This window comes from Gekko japonicus, unplaced genomic scaffold, assembly GCF_001447785.1.
Source record: "Gekko japonicus isolate JY-2015 unplaced genomic scaffold, Gekko_japonicus_V1.1 scaffold272, whole genome shotgun sequence".
Taxonomy (NCBI): domain Eukaryota; kingdom Metazoa; phylum Chordata; class Lepidosauria; order Squamata; family Gekkonidae; genus Gekko; species Gekko japonicus.
The window spans coordinates 1,317,880-1,341,799 of record NW_015161413.1 but is presented as its reverse complement, the minus strand read 5'-3'; the positions used below and the strand labels follow the sequence as shown (position 1 = coordinate 1,341,799).

The 23,920-nt window shown below is 42.7% G+C and overlaps 1 protein-coding gene across 1 annotated transcript in view; it reads right to left on the bottom strand.

The window, feature by feature from the left end:
• Nucleotides 1–2,775: 2,775 nt before the first annotated feature.
• GLB1 (galactosidase beta 1) overlaps nucleotides 2,776–23,920 on the bottom strand; it is a 46,363-nt gene continuing 25,218 nt past the window's right edge. The window contains exons 7-17 of the mRNA XM_015427405.1: nucleotides 23,783–23,841; nucleotides 21,928–22,049; nucleotides 21,801–21,841; nucleotides 21,078–21,190; nucleotides 19,962–20,036; nucleotides 18,853–18,942; nucleotides 17,548–17,661; nucleotides 14,697–14,777; nucleotides 14,248–14,298; nucleotides 11,077–11,298; nucleotides 2,776–3,142 (exon numbers count right to left, since the gene is read on the bottom strand). Of these exons, the coding sequence (XP_015282891.1) occupies nucleotides 2,894–3,142; nucleotides 11,077–11,298; nucleotides 14,248–14,298; nucleotides 14,697–14,777; nucleotides 17,548–17,661; nucleotides 18,853–18,942; nucleotides 19,962–20,036; nucleotides 21,078–21,190; nucleotides 21,801–21,841; nucleotides 21,928–22,049; nucleotides 23,783–23,841 (1,217 nt within the window). The 3' untranslated portion in view covers nucleotides 2,776–2,893. The remainder of the gene's footprint in view (nucleotides 3,143–11,076; nucleotides 11,299–14,247; nucleotides 14,299–14,696; nucleotides 14,778–17,547; nucleotides 17,662–18,852; nucleotides 18,943–19,961; nucleotides 20,037–21,077; nucleotides 21,191–21,800; nucleotides 21,842–21,927; nucleotides 22,050–23,782; nucleotides 23,842–23,920) is intronic.

Below are 23,920 nucleotides of genomic sequence, written 5' to 3'. Positions count from 1 at the left end.
CTTGTCAGTCACAGGAGTTGCCCATAAATGCCAACACTGCCACAACTAGTGGGACAGCAGTTGACATAAAATGCATTTATTTTCCTGATGGGTTTTTTGTGCAATATTTCCAAGTATATTTTTAAAAAGAATCTCTCCATGAGGGAGAACAACAGAAAGCACAAGCAGTTACACGTGGACTAACCCATGTCTTCCCTTTATGCAGGCTGATCCTAGGTATGTTTACTTGGAAGTAAGCACCATCGAGTTTAATAGAGCATTCCCATGAGTCAGTAGGATTGCAGCCTGCATTCCCACTGTTTTCTTTCTTTTTTATGTGCAGCATTAATTACTTGCTATGAAAAACATCACTCACCTAAAACCCACTAAAACTGTAGTTAGAGAAATTCAAACACTAGATACTCCATGAAAATATTTTTAATTTAACAATCGAGACTTTGTGCCCCTTATAAGGCTTCTCTTATACAGGTTTTCCAAAGCACCTAACTGTTAAAATTAATTTATTAGTAAAAGAAAGGCAATTTCCATGATTGCAACGATATCTGAAACAGCCACTCTGCCCTGTAATACTGATTATCATGTAATTTCATGTTATCTGGCACAGAAACAATATGCAAAATTAGGGAGAGTTCAAAATTGTCCTATGCAAATTATTAAACTTCTGTAGCAAGACTGTTCACTGTTTCTCTTCTTAATCACATCAACTTCCATAGAAACGTCTTTTCCTAAACCTCGTTTTCTTTAGATCTTCATAGTTTACCTGTATTTAGACCCAACTGGATCAAATTCTTCACAGTTATGTTATTCAAGCCTATGATCTCATACATCATACTAGATTAAATCCATCAAGAGCCAGTGTTCCCTCTAAGCTGAGTTAGTGTGAGCTAGCTCACAGTTTTTTTAGCATCCAGCTCAAGATCTTTGTCTTAGCTCAGGAAGGAGGGCTCCAGATCAAACTAATTTACGCAGCAGCCAAATCGCTCGCTCACAACTTTAATGCCAGTAGCTCACAAAGTAGCATTTTTGCTCACAAGACTCCACAGCTTAGAGGGAGCATAGATCAGGACCCATCTAGACTAGTGCAAACATTCATAAATATTATCCTAATAAGCCTCCACACGGATGGCTTCATACCTATATAGGCACTCATGATTAAATCAACGTGCTAACTTGCACATTGGGGGCGAAAAGCATCTGAGAGCAAACGCCACAAGCTGAGATTTCCTATCACCTCAGACACTACACTTTCCTTATGTTCAGCTGCAAACGCATTGCAAGATTCAGTGTGATGTAGTGGTTTCGGTGTGAGACTTGTACTGAAGGCTGCATTCAAGTTTGTACTCAGAGCCACCTCACACTTTACACAGCAGTCTGGATACAACAGAGGACATGCACAAAGGCACTGTGGGTAGCCTGCACCTTTTGCTGTGGCCCTGAGTTTTGGGGGACACATTGCTGAAGGCCACCTCTTCCATTACAACTATGTCAAGACATTGGGTGGACTATGACAAGTCTTTCCTTAGTTTAGAAAAGGTGTAAACACATGACTTGTGAACTGAAACTTCCACTGAATTGGTTGCATAGAGTGTAATCTCAGCAGTAACTTGGTAACCCCTTTAAGCATCAGAAAGACACAGTAGAGCACTGCTCAGTGTTGTGAATCAGAAGACATTCTCAATTGTAATGCATATTAGACAGATAAAGGTCACTTGCATGTTCTAGAAACAAGGTACTCTACAATTAGTGCAAACTGGATGGATGGTGAGGCAAGTTTCAGTGGGCACAATATGACAATAGGCTCCCCCTCGGTGAATCTGTTTGCTTACTGGATCTGTAGACCAAAATATATACTGCGCAGTTAAAATAATATAACAAACCCCAACAAATTTAAAATATGAGATCTGCATATTCCGAACCTAAAATTCCTGAACCCAGGAATCTATCCGATTTGTAATTTTCGCATTGGCACCAAGTTTTAGAGTCAGAAACCAAAGGGTTTTCTGCAAAACCTGAGTAAATGCTGGAAGTTTATCAACCAAAACAAAACACATTTTGAAATGCTAGTGTTTAGTGTGGGGTTTTTTTGGGGGGGAGATAGAGTTTATGTTGAAAATGGACAACTTGGCCACATTTCAGTTTAAAATTCATTTTCACACTAGTTAATTAGCCATTAGCCTCTTCTATTAAGCTTATGGTTATTATTAATATATTTCAAATACTGTTATCATGTACTCTCACCACTCTATTGACTGCGGAGACATCTTAACAGTCCAGGTAAAATCTACAGAGGCAAGAGGAAAAGGGCAGCAATTCAAAGTCACCGGGGGGGAGGGGGAGTATTATTTTGATGTGTGCGCAACAATTTAATAAATGACACTTGTTTGCATAAATCATTGGACTTTTTTGGAAACAAAGTATTTGTTGCTGACTATAGAAAGCACAGTTCTCTCTCTCTCTCTCCACACTGCTATTTCTACTGCATCTGATTTTTTCCTCTGGTTTGAGAAAATTCCCACAGTTACACCATTCCCATTATTTTAAAAAAACAACACTGATTTGATTTCCTACACTCAAGAGCAGTGTTCCCTCTCAGCTGAGTTACTGTGAGCTAGCTCACAGTTTTTTAGCCTCCAGCTCACACATTTTTGTCTCAGCTCAGGAAGGATGGCTCCAGAGCAAACTGATTTATGCAGCAGCCAAATCGCTTGCTCACAACTTTACTGCTAGTAGCTCGCAAGATAGATTTTTTGCTCACTAGATTCCACAACTTAGAGGGAACATTGCTCGAGATTGAGGGAAAATAAGAAGCTCTGTAGAATGAGAGAGAAAGGTAGAAGGACCATTCACACATAGTCCAGGTCTACCCCTAAATCTCTGCTAAACAAAATCTCTACTAAACAAAATCTCTACTAAAGAGCTTCTTAAAATCGCTTTCATAGTGAAGGCTTGCATTAATGTTGGGCCTGTCTACAAACTCTATCAAACATTTCTGGGTGCCACAAGGTGAACCCTCCAGTTCCAGAACAGTAATGTTGTTTGGAGAGGATGAAACAAGGAAGTTGCTCGGAACAAAGAGCGTCGCTTGAGGGCCAACTGCTGGCCAGTAGCGTCCCAAATTGAAGCCGTTGATCCAGATTTGTCCCTGCAAAGAAACAAACCGTTAGAAATCCCCTCTTGGACATCCTGACTCAGAGTTTCACTCAGTATCAAAACAAATGTGGAATTTATTAACTAAAAATTCAGTTTCTCTTTCCCCCCCCAAAAAAACAATTTATTAGGATATACTATTAAGTCAAATACACATCATATTATTAATTGTTATACATCCTTTCTCCCATTATCCCATCCCCTATGGCTTCCCACAGTGCTCCCACCTCCAGCCCATTTCTTAAATTTCTATTTCCCCCAAATCTTTTAATCAAAATCTACCGGTAACATTTCCTTCTACTGTTATTTCCTTATAATTAACTCTCTTCTAATAGCATTAATTTTTCAATAATTGTCAAAGCAAATTAAATTGTCCTTTACATCCCAATATTTCTCTAAATAGTCTTTAAAATCTTTCCAGTCTGCGTAAAATTCTTCTGCTTCAAGATTCAGTTCCTCTTTTTTTAAAAAAAAAAATCACATGACATTGATCAGAAAGTGGCATCCATTATTTTAAGAAAGTTATATACATTTGCAAAAAAAAAGTGAACAGAACAGCTTTGTCCATTCTGTCTCTCCTGTTATCAAGTCTGACAATCATGGTCTGACCTGATGGATATCAGCAAGGGATTTAGCACGTGCACCATCACACAGGTCAGGCCAAAAGGAGAAAATGGGAAGATTCGAATCTCACTGGCATAAAGATTTGAATGTCACTGGGCATCAGGCAGCTGTGAGGGCTTCAGATGACTCTCCCTGCTCCGGGCAGCCATGAGGCATCAGTGCCCAAAGCAGCTGGGCAAGCAGAACTACAGCTGCTCACAGTGGCTTGTGTTGCTCCTTTGTCCAGGTCAAAGAGTGAATGGTAAGGATGCCAAGGAGTACGGCCCCACCTACCCACTCATAATAACTTGAGGGCAAGGGTTGTGCCGGACCAGAGCTAGTGGGCTGCAAACAGCAGCAAACAGCTGTCAATCGCCTCTTCACCTCTACTCCCCAGGGCAGGAAGACGTTCTGCCGCTGGAAGCAGTGAATGTGCTATCTCTCACGCATGCATGCACACGGGGGTGTAGCTCTTCCTGCTGTGGGTAAGCTGAGAGAAGGAAGCAAGCACCAAACTGCCTGCTGCTGTTGGAGCGTCCTGCTCTTGAGGAAGATGGATGCTGCTGCTTCTCGGTACTGCTGCCACGCAGTCTTCCACCAAGGGCAGGGGTCCCCAACCCTTTTGAGCCTGGGGGCTCCTTTGGAATTCTAGCACACCAGATCCTAGTCTGAAACAGCCATGAAACGACTGCCGCAGGAGACAGAGCCAGCCACGAAATGGCTGCTGCAGTTGACCTTCAGTCACATGGTGAAGATCCTTGTGCTGGGGCAGCAGCTACAGCCAAAGCAGCATGTTTAAAAATCTGCACAGCCAATTAAATCTCAAGTGGCCAATCAGAAGCCTTGCTGGGCAAAAGCCCCACCTGGTCCTGCCTACATGGGGAGACACCGGAAAAGGTGTTGGCAGGTGACATGGCAGCCATAGCCACCACATGGGGACCCCTGACCTAGGCAGTCAGCATCCCTTCAGTTAGCGGCAGAGACAGACCAGTGAGGTCATAATCATGTCAATCAAAAGGGGGATTTTCAGCAGTTCCCAGCCACAGTTAAAAATATTTTCTCACAAAAACCGTAACAACAACAGTGGTGAATCTTGCTCTAGCTATTGCTTTAGTAACTAATGCAAGAATAGCATTGACACTAAAATCTGAGATTTACCAAAAAAAAATCCCTGTTGGAGGCGTGGAAAAATGCTACACAACACAACATTTTCATTGTGTGCTCTCCTCCACTACCACCACTTTATCAAATCACAGATTCTATGGACTGAAACCAGAACACGGCTGATGCGATCCAGAAAAGGTCTGACACAATCAAGCCCCATTACATTAATGGGGAAAAACCCATGAGTGCCTGTATAAGATTGGATTTAACTTTAATGTGTTCCATTTGGAGCGACTCCTGAAGGGAACTACATGGTACAGCCTTCACACATGTTCGCTATTTCTGCTTATATTGTTTCGCACTGTTCCTTGCTTGATTCGATCTTACGTCTATCTTACTCTGGCCTTCCTCTACAATTGGAAGTAGCCCCTCCCCCACCCACTCTGTATGGATTGATTCCTCTTTGATAGGTTAAGGATTCAAATCACCCTCTTTTGCAACATCTCCCCACAACCACCCATTTGTAACTCTAAGTAGAAATAACTGCTAAAGAGGTACACTCCAAGCATCTGACTCACAAAAGCTTATGGACAGTGTGCAGAGAGTTGGCAAACAATTTTTTTTTCTCCCTCTCCCAAAATACTAGGTGTCAAGGGTGTCCAATGGAGCTGATAGGCAGTAGATTCAGGACAGACAAAAGGAAATACTTATTTACACAGGGAGTGATTTACAATGTGGAAATCGTTGCCAGAGGATGTAGTGATGGCCACATTCATAGACAGCTTTAAAAGGGTATTAGACATATTCTTGGAGGATAGGTCTATCAGTAGCCAATAGCTGGTAGTCATGGTGACTAAAAGGAACCTCTGCATCCAGAGAAGAAGAGAAATGAAGAGTTGGATTTACACCCCACCCTTCACTCAAGAGTGGCTTACAATCTCCTTCCTTTCCTCTCCCCACAACAGACACCCTGTGAGGTAGGTGGGGGGCTGAGAGCTTTTTCAAGAACTGCTCTTGAGAGAACTGTGACTGACCCAAGGGAACCCAGTTGGCTGCATGCGGAGGAGTGGGGATCAAACCTAGTTTTCCAGATTACAGTCCACCACTCTTAATCACTACACCAAATCCCCTGCTGATATCTATTGGATCACTGATTAAATAATGATTGTCGGACCGTAACAGGAGACAGAATGGACAAAGCTGTTCTGTTCATTCAGAGGCAATAAACCTCTGAATACCAATGGCAGGAGCCAACATCATGGGATGGCCTTGTTGTTGGACCTCAAGAGACGTTGGACTAGATGGAACCATGGTCTGATCCAGCAGGGCTCCTCTTATGTTCTTATGCTGGAATAAATTTTGTCAGCCTTTAAGGAGCTACTGGACTTCTGTTTTATTTTGTTACACATGGCTCCCACTCTGGAATTTATGTTTTAGAAGATATACTACTCTGGGCTGAGTTATCTTTCTTGCTGTTTCCACAAGGTGATAAATATGCTTCAACCTCAGGAAGCCCTCTTATCAAAACCATCTACTGTTGTGGTTTATTTCGGTAAAGCTAAAGCTGAACAATACACCCAGCTATTCTTTCTTGTGCATCTGTCAATGGTTTAGGAAAACCATTTGTAGTATCCATTTTACTCTATTAGAGTAGTAATCTGATTACTAATTAGCGACCAATAAGCAGATGACCCCCAAGGACTTGTGGGGGCATCTCATTTTCCCCTCCTCCACTATTTTCTGTTTCCCTTCCCTCAAAATCCCCTTACTTTCTTCCCTTTTCTTGCTTCCTCCTCTCCTTCCCGCCTATCAGATGATCTACCTTTAATTGTACCCCCGAGCTTCAGATTTTCATCTCACTGGCAGATCCTACCCAAAAAAAAGCCAGTCATGCAGAGCCAGCCAATGAGTCAGATCCAGCTGCACAGTACAGAAAAAGGACTTGCATAGGGCACCTCATTTTACCCTGTATCGCCTCCCCTATTTCCTTTCCCTCCTAGAAGCAACCCTCATATCTTTACCTTTCCAGGCTTCTTTTTCTCCTTCCCACCCACTCACCAACTTACCTTTTATCTGCCCCTCATCGATATTTCTTATTTCTGTACTCCATTTATACTTCACCTTGTTCCACAATGGGTCCCATAATTCTCCTCTCCTCCACTGTATCCTCATAAAAACCATGTGAGGTGGTCTGGGCACAGAGGGTGTGCCTGGCCCAAGGTCACCTACCAAGCATCCTTGGTAGAGTGGGGATTCAGACCTGATTCTACCAGATCCTAGTCTGAAACACTAACCACTACACAACAGTACACAACAGTAATTTGTACCATGGTGGTTTCCGAGTAACAGCCACTGAAGGCATTTGTTCTTAAAGCTCAACCTTGGCAGAGTGGGGATTCAGACCTGATTCTACCAGATCCTAGTCTGAAACACTAATTACTACACAACAGTAATTTGTACCATGGGGGTTTCCTAGTAATAGCCACTGAAGGCATTTGTTCTTAAAGCTACAGGTGCTGTTTTATTATTTTGGGATCTTTTAACCCACAGTTGTTGGCTTATTGTTTTTTTTAAGATTTCAGATTTTTCTGCCAACTTCAGGTCTAGCAAGACAACTAAAAATTAAAGTATACATGATGAAATCACATTTTAAAAGTTCCGCAGGGCCTGTAAAACGGAGCTCTTCCACCAGGCTTTCGATTAGGAGCCGCCACTGACGAATGTGCCCTAGAACATCTTGTGGCCTGGGACCCTGTTGGATGCTATTTCTACCATTGGGCTGATTCGGAATACCTGACCCTGTTGGATGCTGTCTTTATCATTGGGTTGATTTGGAACACCACCATCACTAGCTTGTCTTTTCTATCTGTAAACCGATGTTGTTTAATTTTGCACTGTATTTTTAACTCTTTTAACTCTGTATTGTTCTATGATATTTTAATCCCGTTAGCCACCTTCAGCCAACGTGTCCAGAAAGGCGGGATATAAATAGAAACAATAAACAAATAAATAAAATATATTAGTTATACTGATGATAAGTAAAACAAACAGTAGGTTCGCTTTACTCTGATGTTATTGTAATAGTAACTCTTGTGGTAATCAAGACTAAAATAATGCCCCAGGATCAATGCATTTTAATAGTTACATACTGCATTCTCCTAAGGCACTCAAAAGAGCTTTGGGGGGGAGGGGAATAAACAGGATAGAAAAGCCAGTTTTCTACCTGGTGACCCGGCCCCCCAATCAGCTTTAGAGGAACCTGGCATGCCACAGTGTTGTCGCTGGTATGGAGAGATCTGGCCCAAAGCCCTTCTACTCCTCTCCTTTAAAGGGTGGGACACAGAATAGGGCCTCCCCGACAGGTCTAAGGGCACAGGGAGTTCCGTGTCTCTCTGAGAAGTAAATTAAGATCAGATATAAGGATTACTCAGAACAGCACTCTGCGTTAAGGCGTTGCAAGTCGGCATGTGTCAAAATATTTTGAGAGGAAACAATGAGATAACTTGTAAGCTTTCCACAAGCAGTTTCCTCCACTACAATTTCACTTTGTGCATGGAAAATCATTATGTTTACAGCGTTCCCTCTAAGCTGTGCATGTGAGCGGCCACTCATTAACTAGGAAACCCCACTTTGCTCAGCAGCAATCTGCCCACTGGCCATTTTGAGATTACAGCAATTACATTCTGCTCAGGATGTGAACTGCTCTGCTCAGTAGGGGGGTGGAAAATTAGAGGGAACACTGATTATGTAGTGTGTCATGGACACAAATGCTACAGAGGACAGGTTGACTTTGTATTGAAGTGTGGCTACGTGCAGTATACCAAATACCTGCATAACAAATATATGAGCATAACCAAACAGTCCCAAAACCTTAAGAGAAATTATACTGGACAAAAAAGTTTTGTTAGCTGAAACTGTTCTTGTAAATCCCCTGATTACCTACTTGATGCTCCCAAAGTCTACTCAAGAGCCAGCGTGGTATAGTGGTTAAGAGTGTCAGATGAGTATCTGGAAGACCCAGGTTCGAATCCCCACTCATGCCATGGAAGCTCACTGGGTGACCTTAGGCTAGTCAAACTCTCTCACAGGGCTGTTGTGAAGATACAATGGAGGAGAGGAGAATGATGTAGGCCACTCTGAGTCCCCACTGGGGAGAAAGTGTAGTAGAGATGGGACTATATAGATTTTCCTTTCTTTGATTATTCATATTTCTCTGGTTTTTATAGGTTCAGTATAGATCTAACATTTTATTGGAATGTAATGGAGGCCTGGTATATAGAAAGCCTCTCTTCTTTGTGGGTCAGGGGATTTTTCCGGCTGATGTTAACAGACAAGACAATAACATTCTTTTGGTACAGAAGAAGGTATAAGGTTCATGGTTCTAATTGTTTAGGTTACAACTTCATAGTGTCTGGGTCAAAAAGGATCTTTTACTTGGTATCAGAGAAAAACATCTTTGTTTGGGTGAGAACAAGCTTTGGCCGATACGACTTAGGTCAGGTCAAGTAAATATGTGACACTATTGTATAGACACACCTTTCTTTCATTTGACCAATAAGGGGATTTTCATGTAAATGTTCTTTAAGTTTTTGTAACCAATTATGCTTTTTGAATATAATTCCCATGATGATGATATGATGATGTCATATTAAGTATTTAACTTCATGTATTTCCCGATTGGGCTCAGAAAGCAGTCAGCTTTGATGGGTCCTTTGTCCTGTTTTCCATATTTCATTGCAATAAAATACAAGAACTTCCTCCTCATTTTGACTTCAATCTTCTATTTTTGACTGGGTATTAATTTGTACAACAAAAGGCAGGGTATAAAAGAATTAAAGAAGTAATATTCCACTTTATTAGATATAGTTGAGGAAGACAGTTCTGGACATTGGTTTTCCAGTAAAAGTAGCTGATCCTGCTAATATATACTCACTGCATAGCTGATTACCGGAGTCCAGCTTGCTGATCAGCAACTGATGTGTCCTTTTGTCTGTGCTTGAGCTACGGCAGTACAGCTGCTGCCCTGACCTGGACAGTCCAGGCAAGCCCGATCTCGGAAGTTATGCAGGCCCGACCCCGGCAAGTATTTGCATGGGAACCCTCCAAAGAATACCAAGGCGAGGAGGCAGGCTATCAAGCCCCTTCTCTGAACATCCTCCATGCCCCAGTAGGTGTCGCCAGAGGTCACCATGACTTCCAGGCATGGGCACGCACACAAGCACACATGAGCACACACACAAATGCAAAAATACCCCTCGAAAAGCAAAAAGATACTGGAAGGAAACAGTACAGCTGCCTACATGCTAACATTTGATGTATAAACCACCACTTCTCTGTAACTTAATCCAATAAACTATTTTGAACCAAAAGCAATTACAATAAATCTTAGGAATCTGGTGCAGCAAGCATTTGTCTCAGAAGAGTGGTTATAATTAAGCTGATATCACAAACAACAAAGAAGTCTTATGACATAAAAACTAACACATTTACTGGAGCGTGATCTTTGTACACTAGATCCTAATTTATCAGATATGTTGAGTGGGCCCAAAAACACACGAAACTGACTGTTAGTGACTCAGACCCTTGGCCCAGCAAGGTCACTACTGTCTATGCAGACTGGCAGCAGCAGTCTCAGTGGAGGTCTTTCACATCACCTACTACTTGTTTATTTCAACTGGAGATGCCGGGGATTGAACCCAGGACCTTCCGAATGTCAAACAGGGGCACCACCTATGAGCCACAGCCCCTCCCCACTCATGGACTTGAAGCAGAAGTGGTGGTGGTGGGGAGGAAATAAAGACTTATGGAAAGCAACATTAAAAAAAGAATCTCCTGAAAGTGGAGATACCATACGTGAATCAACCAGCATTAATAAGATCTAATCAACAGGTCTGTAAAGGTTGATCATATCAAGCTGCTGAGCCTCCACAAGCTGTTGTTCAGTCTGTACAAAACCACAAAGTGAGAGGATCACTGACTGCAAATCTTACCCTTACTAGATTGTCAACCTACAGATCGGTCACTGATTGTTCTTTACAGTTCTTTACGGTAAATGCTGGGAGACTTAATAAATGGCTACTGTCAGGTAGCCAGATCCAGTCTTGGTTAAGACTTGAAGATAACAACCAATAGACTCCAACTCACCTACTTCACATAGTGCCTCTAAGCATCTGACATTTCAATTCAGAAATAATTTCTGAGGAACTTTTCATGAAAAATTACCTTTGTCCACCCAGGAAACTGGACGTAGGTGTCTTGAGGTAAATCTGGTATTCCGCTAGGAATGGAAAAGCTGCCAGTATAAAAAGAAGGTTCTTCATAGCTTGATATATCCCCACCAGTTTCATTATGGAGGCCCTGGCTGACTGCTTTGTCAATGTCCAATGGATACATCTCCCAGTCAGTAAGTATCTCTTCACCAAGAGTTATATTTGAAACCAGGCCCTGCAAATAGATTTAACACATACAACTCAGTAAGCTAACAGTAGAACTCTAACTTCCAACCAAGAAACTAAACTCATTAATGTTACATCTTCCAGAGCTCACTAAGGGCCAAATTGTATGGTATGTTTTCCCCAGGTTGACTTCACAGGTATAGCTTGGAAGTTCCAGGCTTATTAGAGGTGTTGGGCCCCCAATTAAGATTGGGATGGCAGTGCACAAAGAGAAATAAGTTTAGCTTTATATCAACAGCTATATCAAGTACATAAGCAGCCCGCTACAAGGCAAACAGCACCTCCCCAGGGCTGTTTCAGGTTAAGAAAACAGCAACTAGTGTGTGGGAGGGGGTCTAAGCCCCTTCTTTCCATGGGCAGTGGTCCTATTTGAATCCGGCCTCCACATGCCTGGGATCTCCCAAAAAACCTCCATGATCCAACGTGGTCACATCCCCATAATGTGTAATTAGGCCATTTTTATGAATTCTGAGAGGGAAGAATTAATGTTGGATCCCACATTTTTTTCAACATTATTGCAAGTATTAATAAAATAGTACAGCATTATATTGCATGCCCGAAGAACCAAAAAAGGCTCCCAAAAGCCAATGCAGCATCACTACAGAGCACATGTGGAAGGGAAATGTCAGGGGGAAAAGTCAGGAGAGTACACAGAAAACGCCCACATGTGAAATCTCTGTGCCAAAACACCTGCCTATTTTTTCATAGAGGGGTGATGAAAGCAGCACAGAGAATCTTTGCCATGTGGAAGCCGCCTCACTCTGACTAAATGTTTCCTGCAAGTCTCATGCACCGAGGAATAATTTAAGTTTACCATCCAATCATTTCTGATTTTAAAAAAAAAATTATCGACAGGCAATTCATCATCTGGAATATAAATCTTGAGAAATTCCAAAATGAGTCCATCATTTATTTAGACTAGCGGCTCCTTTGTTCTTATGTAACAGAAGTGGTTTATACTTGAGATTAAAAGTAAATGTGATACCAATCCTGGCACACATTCTGCTTGTGTCCCTGGGGAGGACAAATCCAAGGCCTTGCCCTCACTACCCACAAACAACCCACCCGCTCTTCTAACTGAAACAACCTTTTCTGTTGAGCCCAGTGCTAGTTTGGCTAGAAAGGTTCAACTCAAGCCAATGAAAAGATTTTAAGTTCAGCGCCAGCTCCCAGGAGAAAAAAGCCCTCCTGAGCTGATCTTTGGGCTCAGTCCTACTCACTGGTCTTAAAAGATATGCGGTGTCAGAATGCTGGATGTAAAATAGGTGACATTCATGAAAATTCAAGTGAAAACCCCAAAGGAAACCCCTTCATTCGGCAATAATTTCCCTTATTTTAATCTGCCTTGCTGTGCAACTATGCTCATTGATGTTTCATTACAGTTCATAAGAATTTTATTACCAGGAATTCAAAACTCATGTAATTTCCATCTGTAATTAGCAGAAATTTTTAAAAGCTAAATAACTGACATAACTTTGTCTAAAAACTCTAATTGACCTCAAACTTGTAAACGGATTTTCAAAAAGAAACTAGTGTAGTAATACTGTTCATTGCACCTGTGGTTAGATATTTCAGCAATAGGCATTCTACAGGTGCTTAGGGCTATCAGCACCTTAAAGAAAAATAACCGAAATAGAAGAGAGGTCAACTACTGGTCTAGTTACACCATTCAAAAATATAAATAAGAGAGAGCTTTTTAAAATACTGGAGGAGAGGGAGAAAAAAAGTAATCAACTTCAAGGCTAACGTTTGGAGTTGTATTAGTAATATTCTTAAGAGAGGAGGCCCCAAAACTGAAAGTTCTCATCTTAGTACCTGATCGTATCCAACAAGACTTTCTGAAACTCCACTTTCAGAGATCCTTTCTTAAGATTAACTTAATCTAGGATTTTGATCTCACCTTTAGACTTTACAGCAGGTTACGTTTCACACACACAAGTTTCCACATCCTGTGCAGCAGCAGTGAACACTTGAGACGGCTAAACTTAGTCAAAGAAAACTGTGAGAGGCCTTTTTGGCACATGTTTGGCTAAACATAATGATACAAAAAGCCTCCCCAAAAGTAAGCAGTAAATGCTTTTAGTCTCTCTAGGGGACATCTGACATTTAAGCAACATTTAACAAATCGGAACCAGCCAACTAATGTTCTTTGTGAAATCCATTTGGAGCACAAGATCATACGGAGAAAACTCAGGTGCGTCCATGCTCTACACAGTTCAATCAGAATAGCCAGCAGGTGAAAAAATAATGACTGCAATTGGCAAACTGAGTATATACACAGACATGGTCCATACTGAGGATTCTTACATGATGCCAATCATGAGAGAAACATGTGAAGAAATAAGCACATGTGAACTGGCCCTGATGAATCATAAGAGAACTCACTCTCCAAGGCAAACCAGTGGACAATTCCCAGCCCAACCAATGGACAATTGAGAGGCAGGGCACTGATGGTTCATATTTCTACAGAATGGATTGTGGTAGAACAATTACTCCACTAAAAACTCCACTGTGCACTGCTTTATGACTGGCCGGCACCATCCGTGGGAATGGGAAAACACTGCTCCCCATGTTACTATGACTGTGACATCAGGTAATGTGGTGCTTCTTTGAGGGGGGGGGGGTTTGTTTTTTTGCATCACATACTTGCCGGTGTACACATTTTGCAATGTACGCAGTGCTAGGTCATCTGCCCTGGTTTCATCATTGCAAAAGGCATCTGTGATTTGTGCCTGTACTTCCAATGAATAGTTGTTTGAAATGTTCCACAGGGTCCCCAAACTCTTCTGCCCTGTGTCTCTTATACTGGGCCTATGTGAACAGATGTCAGTCATGGACAGAGACTTAGCAGAATTACAAAGGTTGCTTTGCCACCCACAAGTTCATAATGAGCGTGGCTACATATTTTGCTGGATTAATCATGACACACAACACATACCTTGAAGTCATTGTTGAATCTTCCATAATTTACTCGGCCTGTATTTTCTACCAGCAAATCCAAATATGCTGTATATTGTTTTTTTGCATCACATACTTGCCGGTGTACACATTTTGCAGGTCATCTGCCCTGTTTTCATCTTTGCAACAGGCATCTGTGATTTGTGCCTGTACTTCCAATTAATAGTTGTTTGAAATGTTCCACAGGGCTGCATTAGTTCTAGTTAAAGACAGTCCCCAAACTCTTCTGCCCCGTGTCTCTTATACTGGGCCTATGTGAACAGATGTCAGTCATGGACAGAGACTTAGCAGAATTACAAAGGTTGCTTTGCCACCCACAAGTTCATAATGAGCGTGGCTACATATTTTGCTGGATTAATCATGACACACAACACATACCTTGAAGTCATTGTTGAATCTTCCATAATTTACTCGGCCTGTATTTTCTACCAGCAAATCCAAATATGCTCCAGCCTTCCCTGTTATGTTGAGCTTTAACACGTGACTTCTTGAAAGGACTCCCTGAGAAACCTGTACAGAAGGGGGAAAAATCCCAAATACGGAACACTGTGTAGTGCACAAGCTGCTGCATTACACAGCTGCTCTTGTTAGTTTCCTTGCACTCTCATAGGAGAGTTCTGTCATGTGCCCTGGTGGCTGTTTGCATCATTTTCCTATGCTGTAATCCTAGTCCTACCTTCACTGTTTACTGGAGGTCTTTCCTATCTGAGTGAATTGTGGTTTAAATTTTTGAATCTGTAATGTAAGAAGTCTCAGAAAGAAACACGGGCTAATGAAGTGACATATATATAAATGATCTGTGCCAACTCGTAATTTGAAGAGATCAAACACCACGATCGTCATTTAAATTACCGTATTTTTCGGACCATAAGACGCACCTGACCTTAAGACGCACCTAGTTTTTAAAGGAGGAAAACAGGGGGAAAAATATTCTGAACTTTTGGTCCATAAGACGCACTCACTTTTCCTCCCACTTTTTTTGGAAGAAAAAGTGAGTCTTATGGTCCAAAAAATACGGTAACTAGAAAATTTTCAGGTGGGGGGGGGCAGTTTCATGACCCCCACTGAGCTGGACTGTGACTGTGACTTGGAAGCCTCCAAGGAGCCTGAGGAGCCAGAGATGTGGCCTGGAGGAGAGGACAAAACTTTGCAAGAGCCCGCATGTCCAGAGCCATCTGCTCCAGAACTGGCCCCTGAGGAATCTGCAGTGGTAGTTCCTCCAGAACTTGCCCCCGATGAGCTCGTAGAAGGAGCTCCTCCACCAGAACGTCCCTCTGTTCTCCCAGTTCCTGGGGCAACTAAGTGCCAGTCACGGACTCGGTCCATAAGCCCACCAGAATTCACCTGCATCCAGCAGGTTGCAGGAATGGCAGAAGCAGACGGCTTGTGCCAAGATAGCCCAGAAACGGTGCAGTGGCAGGATGGCGAATGTAACCCTTTGGAGGATTCTCGCCCCAGTGAAGCCTAGATAGATGAGTTCCAGGTGCGGCTTCCAGAGCAGGTGGAGCCGCTGTTCTCTCATCTGATCTAAATCTTGAGCTGAGAGAGAAAACTTGCTGGATCAACTGGCTCACTAGGTGTCCACTGTTCCTTGCCTCCCACTCCTGTTGATGGTCAAGCCTCGCTGGCCAAACCTGAGGGCACTAAAGCTTAAGGAGACCTGACTGGCTCTGCTTGAGGAACACAGGACAATTTCTGAAGAGAGAATAAACAACTGAAGTTTAAGCTTCCCTGTCCTCCAAGGAATACCAGAGTCATGACGCAGAGGCAGGCGTTGGCAAGCCACCTATGAACATCCCTTGAACATCCCTTGCCTTCAAGCCCCACTAGGGGTTGTGGAGCATCAGCTTGGCTTGATGGCAAAAAATTAACAAAAATATTATGGTGGGTAAAACAAAACAGTCTGAAGAGACTGCATAGGCCCTGACTCACAAACACACTGGTGGGGATCAAAATGGGATTTCAGGCCACTTAGGTACTGGGATGGTTAGCCACAGGAGAAAGCATATTGCCCACATTATTGCCACTATATGCCTAAAGTATTTTTTAATTATTATTTATTAGACTTATTAATCACCCCATCCCAACTTGTGCCGGGCTCTAGGCGATTTACACCATGGCATTAAGCCTTAGAGACAATACAAAAGCATCAAATATCATAAGATTAACAACATTAAAACCAATTTGAAACGAACTCAAATTCAACAAGATGGCACCACTAGCAACTATACAAATGAAAACTGGAGTTCTGAAAGTGTTTTGGTCGCTTCCTGAGCTCTTTTCAGTTTGTTTTATTTTGGGGGTGGAGATGGGGGGGGTGCCAGTCACGTTGAAAAAACATCGCTGTCCCTAACCAAAAGCCCGGTGGAAAATCTCTGCCTTGCAGGCCCTGTGGAACTGCATGAGATCCCAAGGGGCTTTGACTGTAGTAGGCAGAGAGTTCCACCAGGACGGGGCCAGGACCAAAAAGGCTCTGGTCAGGGACAGCTGGACCTCTTGGGGCTAGGGATCACCACTAAGTTGTTGCCTGTGGAGTGTAATGCTCTTTTGGGAACACAGAGGATTTTGGATGTATCCACATTCACACATGCATGTCTGTAATTCAATCACTGCAGCATCAGATGATTACTTACATGCAGGGGTCATTTCGTAGAAAAAGAGCTAGGGGAACTCATTAGCATAACACATTAGCATATGCCACACCCCCTGACATGAGGGGCCCGGTGGTGGACCTGCAAGGCCAGCGGGAGTGCGAGGAAGCCACGCCAAGGCCCTCCCTGGCCTCAGGCAGGCAGGGGTGGGGAGAGGCGGGAAAGAAGCAACTTACCCTCCCTCCTGCCTCCTCCTGGCTGAATGAGGGCTGGAAGCAAGGGGCGGGGCTTCCTCATGTGCCCCGCCCCCCTGCACCTCACCCGGGGGAACTGTGTTCCCCCGCGTTCCCCCCTGAAATGACCTCTGCTTACATGCATGAAATAGTCATTACACATCTAAAGCTAGATAGAGTTCTTGCATCATTAGACTTTAGGTCAAATACAATACTTATGAAATAGTCATTACATATCTAAAGCTAGATAGAGTTCTTGCACCATTAGACTTTAGGTCAAATACAATACTTGGTCAAGTGGAGGCAGTCCATAAATTCAGCTACAAGTCATCCACTGACGAGCTACAGAAAGTACGAACCAGCCCGAAGCAGACATACAGGCAAAGTCCTAAACCAGACAGAATTCTTATAGTTGTAATTACAGTAGCAATAAAGACAGCAACTGTGGAGTCTTACCCCATTTACAGAGACGTAAGCACGATCGTGAATTCCATCAAACAGTGGAAGGAGTGTGGTATTCTCTGTACAGTTTCTTGGTAGCTTAGTTCTGTACAGTACAAATCCAAAATACTACAAGAGGCAAACGGGAAGACGCCATTAGAGATTAGGGTTATTTTGAAGTTCGCAAGGTAGAGAATGATGTAAAGCAGTGGCCAAAAACACCACTATATATAACGGCCATCCACTTTGTAGTAATATACTAAAACGTGCCGGCTTAAAGAAAACAAGCTGACATTAAAATCGTAAATCACCTAAAATTACTAAATTATTTTTGGTTCCACCATGTTCTTTCATAGTTGCTTAAATAAAAACATTTCATGTTATAGTGTACTTTATTGTAACAGAAAAGGTTCTTAACTATCTGATCTAAAAGACGAAGAAATAGAGTGCATTCCACAACTCTATGCATCTCCTGTTGCCTAACTCTTCTCCAAAGTTGGCCAGAAGCTCCCTCATCAACCCCCTGCCCCCATTTCTTCACCTGAATTACAGATTTTGATCTCTTCTCCAAAACTCCCCTGACTGCCAGGGAGTTCCTCTTGATTGTCTTTCTGCCTCTCTGCCTTTCTCACTCATCACCTTTCCTTGAAAGATCTGTGTATATCTGCCTGTTCCTTATGTTTATTAACGTTCTCTGTCCCCCCCCAAAAAAAACCCCACACCCTGTCCCACAGTGTCATCCACCCATCTCCATCTTCCCCATGGGTCCACAGCAGGCCTACTCATTGCAAGAGCCTTTAAGTCAGCTTCTCTTTTTTATCCATCTAGCGCCTCAGACATCGCACAGGTCCCCAGAGTTCTAACACTGAATTAGAATGATCAATCCCCTCTCTAGCAAACTCAGCAGTTCTGCTCCTTGGCTTCCCCCGCTGCTGCTCTACTGAGCCTACTCCCAAGTATTTTGGCTGCCTGTTCTTACAGCCTCTCTCCAAGTACATCACTTTATTTCAGGATCATTAGTGGCCTTCAGCTGTTGCTAGAACCGTAACCCACACTGGACTACAAGGAATTCCTACTGAAAGCTGCAGTCCTCAGGAAGCCACATTTTGTATCAGAGTAGAAAACTCTGCCTTTGAAGAGCACCACGAATACAAACAACACAGATCTTCCCAAAATGTGTATTGGGGGTGCTCAGCATGAATTAGCTGCGCTCACATCTTTGATCAGGTGTTTAACTGTATGCTGATCACACATCACATATTATGTTAATGGAGTACACAAAATACAGACTCAAAATTGTTTGGGGATAAAATTTTTTACCTGCTTTAGTTGAACAAATGTTAAAGGATAGGTACTTTTAACTGGTCCGGATGGTGACAAGTCGTTTAGAAGGTTCCTTACTGTACCCACCTACAATGCAGGAGAGAAAAGCTACTAGTTGTTGTAGATTTTCCGGGCTGTATGACCATGGTCTTGGCATTGTGGGACCTGACGTTTCACCAGCAGCTGTGACTGGCATCCTCAGAGGTATAACACAGAAAGATGGAGTACTCTCTGTGTCAAAACAAGCTACTGTTTACAATTAAGTTTGAAGGCATAACAATCAAAACAGCCATTTTAAACCATGCTTGCATAGGCTCAGAGCCCATTCAAGATTTCTGCTGAACAGAAGGGATTTCCATCAGCAGAGCAAACCTTCCTCACCTCCTCCCTTTCACTACACCCCAAAATGCCCACCTCCACCCATGTTACTCCTGGGGGACAAAGGACAAAGTCTGCAGAAAGGAGGGGGATTGGTATAAACTGGCCACTCTTCTGTTCACAGAAATCCTCTCCAAGATCAGGCACAGTACCTGAAGAATAGTTCCCACCAAATACCATTATCTAAGAAAGATTTTTCAGGTTAACAAAAATACAAACATTTGGCCATTTGGACTATTGGTGCTTTCCACATGGTCATAACCGTCTCAGATGGATACAACAGGCCAATCATTGGCCTGATCCATGCCATGTTAATATGGTCACTGTGTAATGAGATAAATTTTGCACAGCCAAAAGACACAGAAGATTTGATTTGTATATTTGCATATAGTGTCAGTTATACAGAACATATCTTATGCTTCCCAGATCTTTGAGAGATGCTTCTCTCCAAATATTAATTTACCCAGATGTTACCACCCTTAATGGAATTCTTACACTGTGCTTCTCTGATACATCACAAGAACCACCATGGAAAGTTCTTAAAGAATTTAATCAGCTTTAGTAATAAAGCTATAGATTCTCATGACCATGCTCAAAAATCTGCTCTTCATCATTTGCCAACTGCGAATAAAGCATACTGATATTTCCACCTATCGTAAGAAGGACTCCTTATCAAAGCAAACACTCACCCAATGCATTTGTTTACAATTCAACATACACTCATTTACCTTCTCTAGTGCAACTTCTCCATAGGCAAACTTGGGTGTTGTTGGAGGGATAGGGCCCTTTGGTAATTCCTTGTACTATGATAAGACAATCAAAAAGAAAAGTCTGAACATCAAAGGACCAAGTTATTCATTTTCATGTGACAGGCATATAAAGACACCATGTTAATTTAGGATGAACTGCCTGGAACACACTACATTATTTCTCTTAAATCTTAAAGGGAATTTCTGACTAGTGTCTGTTTTCAGCACAACTGAGCTGCATGCCAGACAGTGGGACGGTGCTTCCATGCAAGCCTGTAGGAAATGAATGTGACCAGCACAAGAGCTGCCATGCATTCATGAAACTCCTCTGCACATCAACAGACTGCCTACTGGTTTTACTTATCCAAATAAGTGACTCTCTGTGGAGCAGCAGACTAAACATGACATGCTTTACCAAGCTGGAAATAACAGCTGGAAGGAGGTCTTATTTGAATCTGGGATACAGTGTGGAAGGGGACACCTTTTTACCATTTCACTTGCCCTTCTGTGGCCACTGGAGAAAAAATACACAGGTGTCAATACAGATTACTGTAGGTTTTCCTCCAAAGCAGTTCTGAGGAGGAGGCTGAGATGAGACTCCTGATTTGAAGCGGTTTATAGTTTTAAATAGACCCTGGAAAACAATGTATGGACCTCCCATGACCATGTCTAGTTTGGTCCTTACTGCTTCTACAATCAAGTATAGGGGCTTCCCAATATTGCCCTTCTATTTGCCAACCACTAAAGCTGCCCTAAAGTATTTTGACTTGCTTCAGATTTGCTTCACTGATTTTAATGGTACTAAGCCAGATTAAAGTCTGGACTGCAAGCTACAACTAAGCTTGCTTCCCATTCTTCTCTACACAGTGGCCATTGGGGACATGATTTCTCAAAGGAATTTTGGCTGGTAAAAAAATATGGCACATTATGTTGCTTACTTCAAGGCTGCAACATCTCAAGTACTGCTCAGCTGATTTGCAAATAACGTAGTCATGGAGTTCATAAACATCAAGAAGAAGCAGTTGGTCTCAATCCCTGTAGTAACCCCAGATGTCAAAACCAGTTCAGGACAAACAACCTTTAGAAGAAACTCACCATGCCGATGACTTCCCTGATAGCAAAGTACTTCTCCGTGAGGTCTCCTGCTTCACTCAGTGGAGCATCATAATCGTAACTAGTAGGTTGTGCTGCATAAGGCATATTGGCTCCTACAATGAGGAAAAACATATCAACAGGAAAAAAATCTCTATATTCTCAATAGTAGAGTGCTTTTAAAATTAGACTTCTGCCTTTAGGGAACATCAGCTGCACTCCAAATTCATAAGGTGGTGAGATCTGTGGTGCATGTGCTTCTGCAGCCAGTCTTCTAACAGTGGCCAATGTTCATATTTTCCATAAAGACAGACCAATTAATGCTCCAAGGTGATTGGCTGGCCTCACTATTCAAAGGCTGTCTTTAAAGCTGGAGACATTCCCCTCGCCAACCATTGTTATCATTGGCCACGGACTACTGGCATTAGGATGCCCACGTCTTCTTCTGGCCATGCCTATTTATTATCTCTTATGCTGCATTCCTGAAAGTGAAAGTCCACACTGTAGCTCCTCATCACACGGGAAGATTTTCTTCCATGACTAAGCATCTAATGCCACGCAGTGTCAATGAGTACTTGCTTGCTCCTTTATTCACAGAAAGGAGAACAGTAGCTCCCAATTTGCTCTCAGGGTTTTTCTTTCCTCCCTACTTTCAATTAGAAACTACCTTGACAGTCTCAAAACAGGGCTTAATTAAACTCTCACACACACATGCACACCACTTACCGTTCCAGTAGCCAAAATTGGTCCCTCCTATGAACATATACCTGAAAAGATACACAACTCAGCATTAAAAAAGCAGGTTGCCCCAGAAACTCTCATGTTTTTATTTAAACAGTGGTAACTCACATACATGTTAATGCTAGCTCCATGTGCCAGAATGTTACTAAGGCTTTTAGCTACAAGTGATGCTGGTACGGTCGTATGCCTACCACCCCAGTGGTCCAACCAGCCAGTATAGAACTCAGAATTGACCTGGAAGGAGAAACAGAAAGATCAGAACCAAAATAAACACATCTGTAACAATAGCAGCTCAAGAGCAGCTCTTCTGCTCCATATTTAATTGCGCAAGAATTGCCTCGTTGGGCCATGCCAATGATGCACTCAATCCAGAAACTCTGCTTCAAAGAGGCTGCAGGACATTATGCTAAGAGCCATCCCGCTTTCCCCCCCAAAAAAACATTTGGAAATCAGTGATGCGGCTGGAAATCATGCTAAGCAGCAGGACATCATCCTAAGAGCCATCCCGCTTTCCCCAAAAAAACATTTGGAAATCAGTGATATGGTACCTCTACATATCCTATGAGCTCTTCCCTCTTCTAACTGGGCGATTTTGCCTGATTATTACAGCCCCCCTCCCACCACAATATCATGGTGTGCTTTATTAATGAGTGTCACCCAAGCCTCAACAGAGGCTTTTCAGGACTGTCACAGCAGACTGCTAGTGGAAGGGACACGGGGGAGAAAGAGCCACAATTGTGAATGGAAAGTTCATAGGACCCAACCCACCGTTTTTCAATTATTGTGGCTAATAACCAAATAAATCTGTCCTACATGAATTTGTCTAATCCTTTAATCATCTCTATTAAGAGATCATCATATTAATCTATGGCCTTGTAATACATGAAACCTTAACAAGAATTACTGTAAACAGAAGGACAAGCCACGCCATTCCTTTTATATAGAAGGTTAAGCTTTACCCATTCCCTTGTATATAGGAATGCGTATAAAGGTGGAATGGGTACTTCATGGTCTGTGCTTTCCTTTAGTCTTTATTAGGCTTGTTACTGCTCTTAATTGAAGAAATGGATGCCAAAAATCTGTTAAAAATCCAGAACATTGTATTGGCATTTCCCGAGCTTGAGACGACAGTTTCTTTAGATCTCCTTAGGAAATGACCTTTGGCTTCAAGGCAGTGGAAATCATCCTTCTCCCTTGCCACTCTATGGAACCAGCCATGCATATTTCTGTGGCACATTTTATGATCTATAGGTCATCTTCCCTTGTGGCAGCGAGTTGAATTCTGACGTTATGACCTGAAAGGGACATGGTTTTATAATCGCGGGAGGGGGGTGGTGGAAACTTTTCTCAAAGTGATTTCTCCCCTTCTCTAAAACAAGCCTGGCACACTTTAGCACTGCTTATGTCAGATTCAGCTTGCCAGCATTTGGACAGATGGAGACGTTCATGGTTTTCTTTACTGAAGGTGCTCAAAAGGGGTTTCTAACCAGCTTAATTATCATTAAATGTTTAAGCTAGCTTTACAAAGCCCTACTACTCTTCCCCACCACCACAAACTTTGCCCACCCATGGACGCTCAATTCCCTCTTTTTCCCATCCCTGCTGCTTTGGAACTTGCCTGAGGCCTCCAAAATAGCCATGTGTCACAAGTGACAGGCTTGGATTTCTGTCATGCCAGCCATGCCTTCTGCTAGACAACCCCCCAAGCCTGAGCTTAGACCAGGTTAGACTGCTCCCCGAACACCTTATTGCTGCCACCTTAGCACTATAACGTAATCATATCAACAGTAATGCATCAAAACAGGAAAGGAAGCTCATACCAAGGGTCCTTTCGGCTCACTGTGTCTCTGATTTAAAAATGCCGCCGTGATGTTACTGCCTGCAATCAACAGACCAAACAGTCATACTCGATTCCTGTGCTGCCTTTTCTCTGCTACAACAGCACCCTTCTTAAGGGGATCTCATACCAAGGGTCCTTTCGGCTCACTGTGTCTCTGATTTAAAAATGCCGCCGTGATGTTACTGCCTGCAATCAACAGACCAAACAGTCATACTCGATTCCTGTGCTGCCTTTTCTCTGCTACAACAGCACCCTTCTTAAGGGG